The following is an 18,442-nucleotide window of genomic DNA, read 5'->3' on the forward strand; positions in this document are numbered from 1 at the left end:
CTGAGAACCATTACATGGCTTTCTCTTGTTTTTTTTTTTCATTTTTGTTTTTTCTTTGATAGATAGATAGATAGATAGATAGATAAGGATTTTAAAAACATAAAAATAAAATAATTTAACAATAGTAGATATGCATTTTGCATTCTCTGACAACCAGTATTTTGTGCATGGAGATGGAAAAATTAAATGTATACATTTTAAAAATGCCCAGTACAATTATTTACTTTTAGAAAAATTTTCAAGCAGTACAATTATTCCACCAAAACAATATAATGAAGCTGAAAGTTTTTAGCAGACATTTACAATTTGATTGATATTTTTCTAAAATCTAAAACTCTTACAATCAATCCTAAATATGAAAAGACTTAACAAATCAAGGCCTTGTTTCTCTTTTAGTATTGACAATCTGTTGGAATTTTTTTCATTTTATTTTTGGACCAGTAACTTTTAAGTGATCCTGGTGGATTTTAATAAATCTGTGATCCAAATGGCCAGGAAGCTGACAAGTTAAGTCACAGGCTGTGACATGTTGAAAAATGAGGCCACTATTTCACAGTGTTCTTGATGTAGGCACTTTTTTGTACCTCTGTTGTTATTGGACTTGTCTTTAAATTAAAACATGAAAAATGATATGTTTTTCAAATGTCTGACATGATCAAAAAATGTGTGACATCAACATATTTTATGTCAGACAAAATGTCAGACTGGTATTCAAAAAATTTTGGGAACACTGTCATATCAAATAAGTAAAAAAAAGTAAAATGCAGGCCAGGAACAAATATGTCAGTGGACCCTGGGAGTTGTACTTCTCTTGTCCTCCACAGATGAAGGAGTTGTGTGCTGTTACAGTGTGTGTGACACAGCAGGCTTCAGCCACAGTCTCCAGACAGCTGCCACAGATTCTTAAATGCAGGTGAATATTGTATTGTCACTTAATGATGAATATATAAATAAATACATGATTAATAAAACTGGATAAATTTCTTAGTATGAGTTGATATTATTGAGTGAATGAATACATGTTTAAATAAATAAATAAATAGATTGATGAAAGAATAATCAGAAATGTAAATTCTTTAATATTAAACTTTTTATATTATTTATTAAAGGACTGGAAATAGTTTTAATTTTTAATTTCAAAAATTCCCTTTGACATGCCTCTAATTTATTTAAAGGTGTTGCTATTTATTATTAGAAATTTATTTTCAGGATTGGCATAATGTGTACTAGTTTGAAAATAAAATATGTCCAGCAAAATGACTATCAGAAAAAGTTTCTCTGTAAGCAACATTTATTATCTTTCAATAAATTATTAATTGATCATACAGTAAAATGTAAAATATCATAAAGCTGCAGTGTGGTGAATATACTCCTTTATTAACAATCATTTTGCAATAAATCCTCTTCGCTATCATGACATTTACTTATTTACATTATCTTCATATTCATGCACATACAGCTTTTTATTTGCTTACACTTGATACATCTTTTGGCCAAAATGGATATTGCCATTAAAAATTCAAATTTCCATCACATTATCTAAAAAATGAAAAAAAAAAATGTTAACAAAAGGTGTATAAGAGAAGCACTGCCTCCACCAATATTGTAAAATTAATTCAACATTGCAAAATACAAACTGGAACCATTGGAAAAGAAGATAAAGGAGTTTCTTTGGGTCTTCTTTATTCACAGTCAGTAGGCTTTGAACGTGTAAGAGCATCGCTCTGGTGGGTGAAAGAAAAAGTAAAATTCCATCTTGACAACAGTGACATGCAATATCATTTTAAGCCCTGGCTGCGACAAATCATTTAGGCATTTCAGCACTTTTTTTTACTATAGATGTTGAAATGTGAAAGAATATGTAAGTAAGACTTTGAACCTTTGTTTCTATAATTATATAATCACCACTAAAGCAGATAATACAAATTTTGTCTGGAATATTTCCCAAATTTAATTCATTAATTAAAAGGAGTTGTTTGGACCCCCCTGCAAGAGGCTAGTTTTCACATCACTTTTAAATCTTCGACTATAGGCTCAGTCATGCAAATTTTCAATTTTTTTTTTTTACATTGTATGCATCAGTCACATTTATAACATTCTTCAAAATATATATACAAAACACGAAAATATTTAGAACCAATTTTTTTTTATCAACACCAAAGATTCTTTTAATTTAGTAGCAAGCAAGAGGGAAGTTAGATGGATTCTGGATGAAAAACCAATGAGAGGGGGAAAGGGTTAGGAATAAACGCTAATTCTCATTTTAAACCATGCAATGTAAAGGAAACTGTACAATACAATACAACAGATTTATTTCATTTCAGGAAACATTAGCTTTGCAGCTATTCACTGACTAGGACATAGTACATTTCTACAAATAATGCAGTATTTACACATTTAGGTTTAGTAAGATAGTAAATGATAAATCTTTCTATGAAAAATACACAAATGCTAGACATAATTAAATGTGAAAAACAAACATTTCTACATGCAAAGTTCAGTAAACTAGAGGATCAGAGAGGCGATACCGCCTCCGAATATTGTACCACCAGCTGGAGCAAGCGCATTCGTATAGACCCCCACATACACAAAATAAGGGACATAGCCACCAGTTTTGTGCTTGACAAGCTGTAAAAATGCAATCAACAAGAATTTTTAAACTATTGCAAAAAATATATATGGTACAATCAAATTTAAGTTCTTCGTAAGGTAGGTCAAGGGTCAATTTCAAGGTCACAGTAAATTGCCAGTATATGACTTCCTATTCAAGTTCAAGAGTAACTATGGACCTATCTCTGTCAAGTTTGAAGTTAAAAGAGAAAGAAATTAGCAGAGTTCAGTTCATGATAAAAAGTAGGTCAAAGGTCAATTTCAAGGTCACATTTAGATTGCCAGTATATGACTTTCTATTCAAGTTCAATAGTAACTATGGACCTATCTCTGCCAGTTTTGGAGATAAAAGGGAAGCAAAATTTGCAAAGTTCAGTTTATGGTGAAAAGTAGGACAAAGGTCAATTTTAATGTCACATTTATAATGCCAGTATATGACTTCCTATTCAAGTTCAATAGTAACTACGGACCTATCTCAGCCAGTTTTGGAGATAAAAGGAAAGCAAAATTTGCAAAATTCAGTTTATGGTGTAAAGAAGGTCAAAGGTCAATTTTAAGGTCACATTTAGATTGCCAGTATATGACTTCCTTTTCAAGTTCAATAGTAACTATGGACCTATCTCTGCCAGTTTTGGAGATAAAAGGAAAGCAAAATTTGCAAAGTTCAGTTCATGGTGAAAAGTAGGTCAAAGGTCAATTTCAAGGTCACATTTAGATTGCCAGTATATGACTTCCTATTCAAGTTCAATAGTAACTATGGACCTATCTCAGCCAGTTTTGGAGATAAAAGGGAAGTAAAATTTGCAAAATTCAGTTCATGGTGAAAAGTAGGTCAAAGGTCAATTTCAAGGTCACATTTAGATTGCCAGTATATGACTTCCTATTCAACTTCAATAGTAACTATGGACCTATCTCTGCCAGTTTTGGAGATAAAAGGGAAGCAAAATTTGCAAAGTTCAGTTTATGGTGAAAAGTAGGTCAAAGGTCAATTTTGAGGTCACATTTAGACTGCCAGTATATGACTTCCTATTCAAGTTCAATAGTAACTATGGACCTATCTCAGCCAGTTTTGGAGATAAAAGGAAAGCAAAATTTGCAAAATTCAGTTCATGGTGTAAAGTAGGTCAAAGGTCAATTTTAAGGTCACATTTAGATTGCCAATATATGACTTCCTATTCAAGTTCAATAGTAACTACGGACCTATCTCAGCCAGTTTTGGAGATAAAAGGAAAGCAAAATTTGCAAAATTCAGTTCATGGTGTAAAGAAGGTCAAAGGTCAATTTTAAGGTCACATTTAGATTGCCAGTATATGACTTCCTATTCAAGTTCAATAGTAACTATGGACCTATCTCTGCCAGTTTTGGAGATAAAAGGGAAGCAAATTTTGCAAAGTTCAGTTTATGGTGAAAAGTAGGTCAAAGGTCAATTTTAAGGTCACATTTAGATTGCCAGTATATGACTTCCTATTCAAGTTCAATAGTAACTATGGACCTATCTCTGCCAGTTTTGGAGATAAAAGGGAAGAAAAATTTGCAAAGTTCAGTTCAAGGTGAAAAGTAGGTCAAAGGTCACTTTCAAGGTCATAGTAAGATTGCCAGTATATGACTTCCTATTCAACTTCAATAGTAACTATGGACCTATCTCTGCCAGTTTTGGAGATAAAAGGGAAGAAAAATTTGCAAAGGTCAGTTCATGGTGAAAAGTAGGTCAAAGGTCACTTTCAAGGTCATAGTAAGATTGCCAGTATATGACTTCCTATTCAACTTCAATAGTAACTATAGACCTATCTCTGCCAGTTTTGGAGATATAAGGGACTAAATGTTATAATTTTGGAGTTACCATAATGTGCCTTAAATTTCGTACAGAAAAAATTAATTAAAATAAAGAAAATGTCATTTTGGTCAAAATTCTTGAAATAGGAGGTGCTCTGAAGTTTCAGAAGTTCAAATTTGATGAAATAATGTCATTTTTGAACACAAGTTGTCTGCTTTGCCAAGCCTTATGTTTTATTTTTCCAGAGTTCAAAATTTATTATCCATTACCGTACTGCACATTTTGCTTTTACCACCAATATGTACTTTTTGATACAGCGTAACTCGAAAACCGTATGGAATACAAAAAAAACGAGACCACCTCCAGTGTTGGGCTTTACATGCTCTACAAAATGCAAAAAAGAATGGGTCTCTAGCATTAACGGTTCCCGAATTAGAGACAGTTTCCAGTTTCAGTATCTTATGGCCGCTACTCCCGTGAAAATGCACCGATTGACCCCAAATTCATGGAGATGAAAGTTGACCTGAAGGGTAACACCTTCCAATAATATTATTGGTTAAGTCTGTGTGGTGTCTGAATAACAGGGCAAAAAAAATTTTTTTCGTAAAAAAATTTCATTTTTTTGAAAATTTTGGCCCATTTGACCTTGAAGTAAAGGTCAAAGGTCAAATCCAAGGGTATATTTGAAATCTACACATATGACTTTTGGAAAGCCGTCTATAGAAATTTTTCCCATAACTCCTTCCGTAGGGTAGATAATTAGCATTTAATTTTGCCATTTTTAGACAAGGGTGCATTGCAATGAGTGCCACACCTAGACCCCAATACCGACAAAGCCCAAATTTTACGTGGAACGAGTTGAGATTATAGGTGACCTAAATCCATGAGATGGGTACGGGGGCCCTTACCGTCTAGGAGGAGAAGCGGTAACGGTAGCCGTCCGGCACGGAGCCGGCGGAGCCGGCGGAACGATCCGGACGGGACCGAAACCATGTGTACCGCCAGCGCTAACGCTGGTGGTACAATAACATTAAATAATGTAAACATGTTGTATATATTATTACACACTTTTTACACAAGCTACATTTGCATTTGGGCCATACTCCATTAAGACATAGTGCCCATGGTGAGCTTAGCTATCCTAAGCATTCAAAATACTATAACACCCCTTATGCCTGTTGGTGTTAATTGAGAAGCCCTAGAGAGAGTTCTTGTGGTAGTGAAGGGTTAACAGAAAAGTTACATGATAAAAGGAGTATTTCGGAATTATTTTAAAAAGAGACGGCAAACTGTTTTTATGCACTAATACCAAGGCTTAGAAAAAATTGGTTAAAATTCTGCAAAAAATATCACCTTGATTACATTTTGCATTGTGTAAAGAGTAAGGTTTTAAGTTTTGAAATTTATTATAATACAAGGTTTGATCATTTTTCACTATCTTTTGACTTGAGTAACATGTGTCTGAACTGCAAATATAAATATGAAAGATGATATACTGTTTCTGATCATATTATGGTTATGTTGTAAAAATAGCAAAACAAAACAAAAAATACGGTTATAAAACACAAATAAATCCAGTTTCTGGAGAAATTATCAGATAACAGCCATTGCAGCAGGAGTTCTTGTGTCTTGAAATCACAATATCCTTAAATCTTCCAAACTGCCAGCAGATGACAAAAGGACATGAATATGTCAACTATTCACATAAAAACTGTTCAAAAACTAATTTATAATCCAAAATTTCCAAAATCTTTGGAGTAATGCTGGTAGAAAAACTTATATCTTGTTTCTTCATAATTAACACAGGCAAAAACCATAAAAACCTTTACAAAGAGATATACAATCATGATCAAAATCAAATTATATCTATAAGTTTATCAGAAGAATCTTCATAATCATCTATCCCTCTGATCCAAAGTCGTCGGTGAATCTTTGCATTTCATCCAGATCAGCCTTATTAACAGTGGGCTTCGTCTTCCCAAGAGACATCAGCATATCACTCTGGAAAACAGAAGCAGCAGTGGCAGGAATTGAAAAACAGGACAAAATATCATATACCCACCACAGCTACATTAGGTACATATATGTTTCTATCTCCAGAATGTTGATCTTATTGATTTCTAGCTAAAGGCTTTTTAACATATACCTGACATTAAACTGAGAGTTTGCTTTATCCTGTCTTATGCTGCACATAAAACTGGGAGTTTACAAAAGACAGACCCAATACTTACCACAGATGCAGTGTGATAGTTTCATGATATTTCTGTACAATGTTTTAACTTTAACAATCATTATATACATAGCTGTGACAAAGGCCTGACACAAACTTCTCCTCCAAACTTACCATAGAAACAACAGGTTCAAAAAATTTATCTCCAGGCACATCCATCCAGTTCATTTCCATAGCCTGAGGGTCATCCGGGGAGCAAGGGGTTAAGAGGTCACTGACTATGACATCTGGGTTATCCTGTGATGGTCCTCTTACCTGAAGATGTGAAATAAGCACACTGTTTGACAGCCAATTGAACTGTAAGCATCTCTTTAAAAGACATTTCATTTGAGACTCTTGTGACATGCTTTGTTTCTTGCAACAAGTGTTCTTGGGTAAATAATTCATAACATATTTTTAAATTACTTTAAGATTTACTTTCAGTCTTCTAATTTTTATGGGGAGGGGAAAAGAAACCTGTGGGGTCTGTGTCTTCTAATGACTACATTAATGGAAACAGTTTGGAGTACAATGTGTTTTCACTTTAAGTTTCATTTTAATTTTTATCTTGGTTTCTACAATAAACGGGGATCAAAACAAAAAGGTAGAAGATTATACTTCACATTGCTCTCACCCTTTTGAAATGTGTAGCATTCTGTACTTTCCTCACTGGCTGCATGAGTGCGTCTCTTACTACTACACTGATATCTGCTCCAGTGTAGCTAAAATCAAACAATAGTATATAGATATTAGCAGAGCAAAAGTAAGCCAGTGTGCAACATTGATACTGGCTCTATGCCAAATGCCTGTAAAAAAGAAAAAAAAAGTCAGGCCAAAAAAAGTTTGTAATTTTCCTCAGTTACTGGTCATTTAGTCTGGTTTCTTCTTTGGGTTAGAAAACTTTTAGACTGTGATGTTTCAAAAGTGGCACAAATAATTTGAAAATATATGTAGATACTAGACCTTTATATATATCTGTTTACACCAGTACAAGGTATCACAGATACAGATAACTTGTTATGGTTAAAAATGAGTCCAACACAAGGTAATGAAATCATATTGTTTGGTTTGATGTATGTATCGCTGAAAGGGTCTAGCCTATATGCAGATGATAAGTTAATTGACATGATAATAGAATCAAATATAGCAAAGTTTTAGGCACCATTCACATGAAAAATCCATTGGTGGTATCTAGTGATCACTGTCTGTGCCCTGAATACCCTGAGGCATAATTAACTAGCAGAGCGAGAGAGTTACTTCCAAAGTTGTAATTAAATCTCAGTTGCGCTCGGAGGAGATTCTGACACCTGTTTGTCGATTTTGTGCAACAACAAGACAAAGAAGATGAGGTCCATATACACATGACTGATATGAGTGCAAACTGATGAACTCCACAGTTTAAAGATACTACTGCTACCAAAAAAAACTGAAAACACATGGTTTGATAGGGTTTGTTATGATGGAAAAAGCAAAGTCCGTAGATCATTAAAATCTTTCAAAAACTCACTTACAGTAGGACCAAAATGACCATCTATCTATCAAGAGACATATCTGTGAATATCTGTAAAAACTCTTTCAGTCGCCCTGGTAGAGGGTAATAAAAGAGTATGAAAATTCATCAAATCAAAGACCAGGAAGATCTTGATATAAATAAGAAAATAACTTTAAACGAAGTGCAGATAAGCATAAATGATATGAAGATTGGAAAAGCTGTGGGCTCTGATGGTATTCCTCTTGAGTTCTATAAATACTGCACTGATGTAGATTAATTATTACAATAATACACTTTATTAGTTGATTTGTTTAATTAAAATTTTGAAACTGGTCATTTTTCAACCCCATGGTCTTTGGGAGTCATTGTACCACTGTTCAAGTCTGGAGACAGAGACGACCACAATAATTACAGAGGAATAACACTGTTGTGAATAAAATGTTTGCTAAAATCAGGTTGCTTTTTAGTCCTGTGTTTCTTTCCTGTAAGCTTGAGAAGAGTGACATTGTTTTTCCTTTAATGGTCATTACATGTATGTGTTGCATTTTATGCAGAGAAAAAGGGAAAAAAGTGCATAACTTTTGTAAAAATGATAAGATCAAGCTGGTTTTCAAACCTCGCCCTGTATTTTAGTAAGATTGATCACTTCTGTGAGTTTCAAGACAAGGGGCCTATTGGTTTTCCTTGGAATGTGTTCTTTGAAATGTGTTATCAGTGTTGCATATATGCTATAAAAAGGGGAAAAAACTGCACAACTTTTCTAAAAATGGCCTGATCAAGCTGTTTTTCGAACCTGACCTGTATTTTATTAATATTCATCAGTTCCATAAGTTTGAAGACAAAAGGTAAAACATTTTTCCTCTATCGTGTTATCGGTAAAAGTGCACGGCGACAGTGACAGCGACGACACAGATGACGGCTATATGTACAGACACATCTGTGTCTGTACACAAAAAGTCATTCTTAGAAATGGACAAAGATGATATATAATGAAATGTGCAATTATAGAAATGAATGATTATCAAGTTATTGTAAAAAGGCCTTATATATGTACAGTGAAATAATAATAATAATCAGTATATAATTTTATAGAGCTCAAATTTCCCCAGTTTTGCACGACTTTAATGGCCTCACACAGTTCACATGATTAACAGCTTACCCCTCAGTCTTCAGTCCTAGTACTCTGAAGTCCCCTTGGGTGAGAAAGTTTGGGGTGTTTCTAAGATGCAACTGAAACATGGTGGCTCGAGCAGGGGCTTCTGGGAGTGGGATGTAGATTCTTTTCTCAAAGCTGGCAAAAAGCAGTTCAATAAGCAGTTATTTAACTTAACTTGCAGTGATGTTGTTTGGTTTACAAGTGCATGTGCCTGTGTGTGCACGCACATGCATGCGTGTGTGTGTGTGTGTGTGTGTGCATGTGTGTGTGTGTTTGTGTGTGTGTGTAACTGCCTACCTTCTCCTTAAAGCAGAGTCAAGAACCCAAGGAATACTTGTGGCTACTAACACCAAAATTCCATCATTATCATTTCCAACACCTGAAATGTTAAGGTAAATTTTCACATTTTCATTCTCAATAACTGACAGAAACAGATCTCATCTGTTAGTTAACTGTGTGCATTCCTCCAATGGAAAATTTGAATTGCTGAACAAGGAAACTTTCGTGAGCTACGTGCAAGGCCTATCTATGCATAACTAAGCCTACTATAAAAATTGAAGATGACTAGTAGGTGAAATGATTCTTTTGCAATAAAATCTTAAAAGTTTCTTAAAATATAATTGTGATCAATGTGATGACATTTAACAAAACCTTCAAATGGTCTTTTAGAATTTTCTTGGGCAAACCAAAGAATCTGTAACAAATCTACTACCCTTACTCTCTAGGTAGATTGTCTAAGTATACCATTAATTACCCTATTTTTAAAATAACCACACTGTCTCTTGGGAGATTCTGCCTACTTATCACCCACCCTGCATTTGTGCAAGAAACTCTGTCTTAATTCTCCTGGCCAACTCAGACTCGTTATCACTCCTGGACGAGCAGAGGGAGTCAAAATCATCTATGAAAATAATGCTCGGCTTGTGTTCTCTTGCCATCTCAAATAGATTCTTTACTAATCTGAAAGAGATTCCATCATTATTATACATAATGAACCATAAAGGAGTGTGCTTTCAAGGAAATTATGTTAAAGGATTCTACTCCATCACAACGCTCAATTTTGTCTAACAGTCTGTTCTGAAAATTTTCACGCATCATTTATACAGACTTTTTTTATAAGAATGCAAATATAGAAACTAAAGAGAAATCAACCATCTTACTTTTCACTTTCTCCGAGCCACTTTGAGACCAAATCAAATGAAGACACTGAGAAAAAGGTGGAGTTATTGGCTTCTGTGGCTACTGCTTTGGCTAGGTAAGACTTCCCTGTCCCTGGGGGCTGTAAATAACAACAACAACAACAACAATAATAATTATGATTGTCAATTACATACCTTATTATTTTCTCATTAATTTCCCAATCATGACCTTATTTCTTGCATCTTTTTGTGTGACCGATATCTATACTCAAACTTTCCACAAGCCTTACTCAAATATTAACTAATGTCTGAAATTAAAAGTAATAAGAACTGAGACTTGAAATTATAGATACTGTAACTTGACTCACCCCATACAATAATATACCCCTCTGTGGCTGTCTTTTACCTACGATAGAATATTCAAAAACATTACTAATTGTGGATCATTATGATTCACTATGCAATTTTAATGAAAATTACTGTAACATAATATAATTATTATATTCTTTATTCCCCAACAACTAAAAAAAACTTCTATGCAATAAGAAATAAAGAATCTTTCAGCATTTTGGAAATAAATAGACCCATCTTTGCTGAAACTTAAAATTATATCTTAAACTTGTAAATATTTTACCATACATGAGTATCATTCATATGATAATATTTAACTGTATGTATTTTGATTTTGTACTTTGTGTATTAATCAAAGTACAAATGTCAATTAAATGGCATTTTCAACTAATAACTATTTCTGTTGTAATTTTAAGAAATCACGAAATTGCTGACAGCAAACTAGCCTCTCAATTCATGCCTGCATAAATAATGAGTTAAAAGCTCAAATTGTATTTGATCATTATTTCAGTCATTTGGTATACAGAGCTATTACAGTAATGCTTTTGTACTTTCTGTCAACTAATCAAGGAATTTGTCCAAAATCACTTAATATATCTTATAATGTCCTACTTGTACCTGTGAAAAGATGAGGAAACTTAAAGAGGCATATGAAGTCAATTTTTTGCCACAAAAGCCAACCAATATCCAGCATATAGTTTCAAGTAGTATAACTCAGAGAATTACAAAAAGGGATTGTTTAATTTTACCCGAAAAATGATATTTGAATAAATTTTTCTGCTAGCATTCTATGCTGTATATCAATGGGGCAGAAAAGTAGGTCACGAAAGTAGGTTAAATTTTAAAGAAAGGAGCAGCCTAAAGCTCTTTTATGGCTGATCAAGTGATTTATTCAGTTTATCCTTCGGCAGGTTGAATTTATTTGAGTCGTATTAAGAAACTAGTAGAAGTGGTTTATATGTATTACTGGGAATCCACACTTCACTTATGTACCTTCAATGGGCAGCATGACTGCCTCTTTTAAAGCCTCTTTGGCTCCATCCAGACCTGCTACGTCTTCCCACTTAATGTTAGGTTTCTCCATCACAATGGCCCCTTTCAGCTGTGTCTGAAACTTTTTCTTTTCGGCATTTCCTTCTGAATCACTGTCACTGCTGTCATTGTCTCCTTTCCTGTAGCAGAGCATTGGTTTTAATGTATAATATAATAAAGAATATTTTTTTACAGAAAACCTGATTTATTTACGTAAGTGACCTTTCACTTTTTTAGTTTCACAAGGATTTTAAAATGGTTACAGTAGAAGATTAAATATAAACTTAAAGATGGAGATAAATTGAATCTTTCACCTCTTAGGTCTAATCTCTTATTTTTGGGGGGTCTTTTTTCTTAATCCTTAATCAAATTGCAAGTTTTATATATCAAAGCAATTCTGTATCAATATGCTTTTTGATAACATTTTATAACAAGTAATTTTTCTTTTTTATTATGTTTCAAAGTGTAACATAAAAGAAAAATATTTGAAAAATAAAAAAAAAAACTGGAAAATAGTTTTCCATTTAAAATAAATAAAGCAAACAAAAATAAAAACAATAATAAATGTAAAATAAAACAAACAAATATTCTAAAAATCATAAATAAATGGATTTTCATTACTTTTTATTTCCACCACTACTGCCATCCTTTACTGCTTTCTGCTTCTTGCCACTGACATGCTGTTTTAATTTCTCTGCTCTGTCCAAATATAAAATACACTTAGCTCTGATACTTTCCTTGGCTTTGTCACTATCTGCCTCATCTGAAATCAGAATAAATCACCTCCTAGTATTACTGGAACTACCCAAGATTGTTAGTATGGAAAATTTTCAACCCTTTAAATTAGTAAATGAACATATCAGTGAAAGCTTTTAAATTTAACCAAACAGTAATTTGTATAAATAGCACCAGAGAGTCAACACATTTGAATTTTAATGTTTTAATATGCTGCAATTTTACAAAGAAACTTGATTAAAAAAACAAAATTTCAATCTGCATACATTTAATTGCATGGAGAAAGGACTCCACACCATGCGTATACAGCCTCAAGGCTTCCTCATAATTCTTTTTCTCGTCTTCTTCTACAGCCTTGGTGACTATGTCAATGGCTTTCTGGAAAGAGATGTGGGCATGGAAATTAGCAATGTACTGTAATAAAAAGAAAGAAAAAATGAAGAACAAATTCTTCATTTACAATTTAGTGCTTAACAGTACATTTGGTTTCTGTGGAGAAATGTCAAATAAGCATAAAGTTAAATGCTCACAGACATGTACAATGTTACTAGCATTCCGTACACAATCTACACAATTAGGAAACTCCAACTTTTTAAAGACTTACTCATGAGAGTGGTCAATACACCATCATCATCATCAGAAACAATACATGTCTACTTATATTTTGTGTTTTGTAAATATCAGCAAAACTTTGCTCCGACTTCAAAGAAGCAGTGTCAGATTAAGCTGAATAAAGCAGTGAGATGAACGAAAACTGGTAATTGTGACCCGAATGTCGATGTTAGTGTTACGGCAGTATTTTAACTGTCGAGTCTTGTGACCAAGCACTCATAAAAAAGGCAGAACTTTGCAAAACTCTGTGTCATTCTTATGAGGGTTTACTGATGTCAATAACATTCCACATTGACGTAGACTATATCTTGAATGGAAATTAGGATCATACTGGTGATGCACAGGACTGAGGAGCCGGAGCCCTTTCAAAACAAATACATGTAGGTCTACCTCTAAAAAAAGTGGATTTATCAGGAATTTTTTTACTCGCAGGGGTAGATCAGCATAACAGTGATCAGTATCACATCAACCAATAAGCACAATAAGCTGAATATTTGACTTACCTGTAAGCTCTTGGACATTTAGACCAGCTTTGCTAATTCCTCTACATCCAAACAGTACGAGTACTGACCTCCCGAAAGGATGGCAGAAGTTGACAGTTGTCAGAGCCACGTGACTTTCAAAAAATAATGCACTATGATGATGCCTTAGATTATTCAACAAATATATGTTTTGGTTTGATTATCAAAATTAAATGCCAACAGATGTATCAGTTGAATACATTTTATAATTGATTCCATTATCTTGATAGGCGACACCTTTTGACTAGTTTGCACACTGACTGCCAACTTAAAGTAGTCTTGGTGATCAATATGTCAATGGTTTTCTGGAAAGAGATGTGGGCATGGAAATTAGTAATGTACATGTACTGTACTGTAATAAAAAGCAAGAAAAAATGGGAGTACAAATTCTTCATTTACAATCCAGTGCTAAATAGCACATTTCGTTTCTGGAGAAACATGTCCCATAAGCATAAAGCTAAATGCTCATACACATGTATTGTTACTTGTATTACTAGCAAGGAGTTATAACAGTCTGTTATAACTCCTTGATTACTAGTAAACAATCTACACAAACAGGAAACTAACTTAAAAAAAAAGACTTACTAGTAGGCTACTTGTGAGGTTGGTCTGCACACCATCATCATCAAAAACAATCACTTTCTATTTAAATTTTGTGTTTTTGGAGATATCAGCAAAACTTTGCTCCCACTTCAAAGTAGCAGTGTCAGATTGTGCTGAATATAGCAGTGAGACGAACGAAAATTGGAAATTGTGACCCGAATGTCGATGTTAGTGTTACGGCAGTATTTTAACTGTCGAGTCTTGTGACCAAGCACTCATATCAGATAAACAAAGGTAGTTCAGTTGTTAAACTTTATGTCATTCTTATAAAGGTTTGCTGATGTCAATAATATTCCACAATGACGTAGACTATATCTTGAATATTTGGATCATAATGGTGATGCACATGAGTCACGAGCTCTTTCAAAACAAATACCCCTAAAAATAGTGGAATTTTCGGGAAATTTTCTACTCGCAGGGGTAGATCAGCATAACAGCGATCAACCAATGAATATTTGACTCACCTGTAATCTCGTGGAGTTTGACATTTAAACCAGCTTTGGTATTTTTAAAAGTATTATTCGTCTGCTACTGTCACATCCAAGCCGTATTGACTTTCCGTACAGACGGCGGTAGTTGACAGTCGTCAGAGTCACGTGACTTTCAAGAAAACCCAAGAAATAAAAGCATTTATTTGTATATCGTACTATAATGGTCTTTTAGAGTATTAAAATATTTTTTGGATTTGATTGTCAATTTTTATGCCAACAGATGTATCAATTTAAGATTGATCAGATTATCTTGTTAAGCGACACCTATTGACTACTTTGCACACTGACTGCCGTCTGTGAATCTAAGCAATGTGAAAGGAAAGTGAAAGTTTTAAAAATATTTCATCGTAACGCTTGCTGAAAGCCATTTATACACTTCACACGCGTACGCAACGTTATTTTAGGTAAAATCAAACTATTTGTTACTTTAAACTTTAAATTCAAAAACTGTCTCACAGATATTCATCGCCAGACATTCGTTTTTAATCTCGACTGCAACGATTCGAATTACAGATATATATGTAGTCACTTGTAGTGCATGAAATTCTCATTGAAAAAAGGGAGATCCGAGATTTGAACAGCAGAGATATTGCATAAAGTCAACTCATAACTTAATACAATGAAATTCAAAGGCTCATACTTAATAGGTTGGGGAGGGATACTGCAATATACGTAGCCAGGAGGGGGTTCGGGGGGGGGGGGGGGGTTGATAGACATCCTTTTTGGTGGGAAAAAGGTCCACTCTGGGTAAAATTTGATCTATGTACTTGAGGATTTTATGGTAAAAGATCCACTTTTTCAGAAAACGCCCCCCCCCCCCCCTTCTGAAATTGCTGGCTACGGGCCTAATAATATATATATAATTTATTTATTTATATATTTTTTATTTTATTTTATTTTATTTTTTTGCACTTTACATCTGCAAGTACAATGTACTAGTACATAAACGGAAAACAAAAGTTGAGTTTAATGCAAGTATTTTAAACTACAGTTTACAGACAATTCAAGCCTTTCACTTATTCATTCATTTTCAACATATATGTAGAGCAAAGTACATGTAAATTAACCAGCTAGCATCGACTGTGAAAATTTTAGACCACATCATTTTAGTACATCATATCCAATAAGTAAAATGCAGGCCAGGAACCAGCATGACGGTGGACCCTGGGAGTTGTACTTCTCTTGTCCTCCACAGATGAAGGAGTTGTGTGCTGTTACAGTGTGTGTGACACAGCAGGCTTCAGCCACAGTCTCCAGACAGCTGCCACAGATTCTTAAATGCAGGTGAATATTGTATTGTCACTTAATTATGAATATATAAATAAATACATGATTAATAAAACTGGATAAATTTCTTAGTATGAGTTGATATTATTGAGTGAATGAATGCATGTTTAAATAAATAAATAGATTGATGAAAGAATAATCAGAAATGTAAATTTTTTAATATTTAACTTTTTATATTCTTTAAAAGGACTGGAAATAGTTTTAATTTTTTATTTCAAAATTCCCTTTGACATGCCTCTAATTTATGTAAAGGTACTGCTATTTATTATTAGAAATTTATTTTCAGGATTGGCATAATGTGTACTAGTTTGAAAATAAAATATGTCAAGCAAAATGACTATCAGAAAAAGTTTCTCTGTAAGCAACATTTATTCTCTTTCAATAAATTATTAATTAATCTTACACAGTGTTCGAAATTAACGCTGGACCGTCTGCCCGGGGTCGACAACTTTCTGAACGGGCCGAGAAGTTTTCCGCTTCATCAACCCGCCGGTCCAGTAACATTTTGAGATGTACCAGTATCAAGTAGTCGCGTATATTGTTTTTATTGATAGATAAATAAAATATAGATTGAAAACTCAACTTGTCTGTTTTTGTTTATTCACCTACCCACGTCCATTTTGTAAGCACAGATGTCATGCATAGTGTCATTAACATGCCATATAGACAACAACGCTGCCAATGGATCATAGGGGGAATTCCTAAGTGTCCTAACCAATCAAATATTATGTAACATTTCTACCTCCACATTTATTAAGGAAGAAAGGAATTTTTAATTTGTGAAACAGTTTTTTTATTAGTTAGATCTATTAATAGTGTGCTTATTAGTCTATTTCTCTTTAAATTAGACCAGGTTTCTTCCTGAGGCAGATCATGGAAGCAGATGTTTTCCAAGGACAGAAAATGGTTGGTAATTTCTATTACCCAGACAGTACAGTGCAGAGGCTCATAGAAAAGATAGAATACAGATATAAAGATGTGTCAAAGAGTATCCTGGAAGCTACCAGATTGCACACATTGATTGCTGGCCAACAGACTTTCGAGCTGGTTAGGACTAGCATGATTACCTGACTTTTTTTATGCTATAGTTACCTTTGTGATGTTATGAGTCTGCTTATGACTAAAAATGTTGTGGTATTTTTATGTTAACATTCTAACAGATTTGGTTTTTTTTTGTTTTAGTTTGCTGATTATTTCTAGTTTATTTTACATTTCATTTATGTGTTAAGCATGATTATTTGAATGCCTGTAGCTGTTACTATGATAAACCTCCTTACACTGATGTATGAGAGAATGTCATTGCCTTATACTGTAGTACTTAATCTTTCATTGTCTTAAAGTACTTTATCTTTCGTGAACATTACATTTTACATTTCAGACTTTGGAGATGAATATGTGGTGTCCATTACTGATCACTGGAGGGAATGGTGTTGATTGCAGTCTTGTGGCCACTGAGTGGGATTCCCTTAAAAGAGCTATTTACAACACGTAAACCCACATGTAGCAATCGCTCTATTTCATCTAAAACAAAAGCAAAATGGTAAATATTTAATCGTCTTTCTTTATTTTATTTTAGTGACAATGCCCATGAGATGACATGGTCACTGATCAACCAAAAGTACAGAGAGGCACATCCAAACATCCTAAATGTGATTGATTTAGCTCTCAGCTTGCCTGCCTCATCTGCTGAATGAGGTTTTTCAACTTTAAAGCTTACCAAAACAGACCAGCGCAACCGTCTCAGTGTGAGTACAGTCAAGAACATACTAGTGATCAAGCTCCTTTCCCCTGAGATAAAGGATTTTAACCCAGATGAGTCTATAATCTGGTGGAATTCAAACAGTCAACGAGCTCACCAGCCAACTTTCAAGACATCCATGCAGAAGCTTTTGGAGGATGCTAACAGAAGTTCATCTGCTTCATTATAGGAAGGTGACATGGGAGATGCTGATGATGAGTTCACAGCTGCAAGTGGTGCTATACAGTACCAATCAGCAAGATCAGAACTGCATAACAAATCTGATGAAGATGTCAGTGACTTTGACTCTCTGTTTTACAGTGATGGTAGTGATGGTGAGAATTTCAGTGATGTAGAAATTGAGTAAAATAAAACAAATGAGCAAATATAAAATGAGCTCAACATATGTTGATATGGGTATTACTAGGTTTTCACAAAGTTCACTTAGAGCATTGTTTTTTGTCACACATGAAAATAAATATATACAGTGTGCATTGATAAAGAATGTCTTTTTTTATTCTTTTACCTCCAAGCATATGTATTACTTTCTATAAGTGTGATGTGTCCATAAGTAGGGTCTATAAATTTTTCCTATTTTTCTTTTGTTTTTACACAAAAAATAGGAAATCTGGTCTATATAAATACTGCAGTTTTCTTGGTTGAAATGCCACCAAAATTCACCATTTTGCTTC

At 33.9% G+C, this 18,442-nt stretch overlaps 1 protein-coding gene and 1 long non-coding RNA gene across 5 annotated transcripts; one reads left to right on the forward strand and one right to left on the reverse strand.

The window, feature by feature from the left end:
• Window positions 1-1,273: 1,273 nt before the first annotated feature.
• LOC106167131 (vacuolar protein sorting-associated protein 4B-like) lies at window positions 1,274-14,848 on the reverse strand. Of its 4 annotated transcripts, none has more exons than XM_087012105.1 (13): window positions 14,699-14,848; window positions 13,614-13,936; window positions 12,765-12,876; window positions 12,385-12,526; window positions 11,725-11,903; window positions 10,749-10,786; window positions 10,402-10,520; window positions 10,053-10,201; window positions 9,539-9,620; window positions 9,245-9,376; window positions 7,228-7,315; window positions 6,729-6,869; window positions 1,274-6,385 (listed from the first exon to the last, which is right to left on the reverse strand). In XM_087012105.1, the coding sequence occupies exons 2-13, from the start codon at window positions 13,629-13,631 to the stop codon at window positions 6,284-6,286; spliced, it is 1,302 nt and encodes a 433-aa protein (XP_086868231.1). In that variant the 5' UTR covers window positions 13,632-13,936; window positions 14,699-14,848; the 3' UTR covers window positions 1,274-6,283. The 4 variants fall into 4 exon arrangements, with proteins under 4 accessions (XP_086868231.1, XP_086868233.1, XP_086868232.1 ...); XM_087012107.1 differs by having other exon boundaries at window positions 13,614-13,726; window positions 14,699-14,813; XM_087012106.1 differs by lacking the exon at window positions 14,699-14,848 and adding an exon at window positions 14,217-14,465.
• Window positions 14,849-15,567: 719 nt separating this feature from the next.
• LOC147762552 (uncharacterized) lies at window positions 15,568-18,237 on the forward strand. Its single transcript, XR_015334135.1, has 2 exons — window positions 15,568-16,009; window positions 17,589-18,237. It is a non-coding gene; the product is annotated as an uncharacterized LOC147762552 (long non-coding RNA).
• The last annotated feature ends 205 nt before the right edge of the window (window positions 18,238-18,442 follow it).

The sequence above is a fragment of the Lingula anatina genome, chromosome 4 (assembly GCF_051362555.1).
Source record: "Lingula anatina isolate TDL-2025a chromosome 4, LinAna3.0, whole genome shotgun sequence".
In the NCBI taxonomy this organism is placed as follows: domain Eukaryota; kingdom Metazoa; phylum Brachiopoda; class Lingulata; order Lingulida; family Lingulidae; genus Lingula; species Lingula anatina.

Excerpts from the sequence above, each read along its gene's own strand:
- LOC106167131 (XM_087012105.1), bottom strand. Across the intron at positions 9,621-10,052 it reads GTTTCTTGCACAAATGCAGG|GTGTTGGAAATGATAATGAT; the intron begins GTGGGTGATAAG and ends TTAACATTTCAG. Across the intron at positions 6,870-7,227 it reads ATGCTACACATTTCAAAAGG|GTAAGAGGACCATCACAGGA; the intron begins GTGAGAGCAATG and ends TCACATCTTCAG.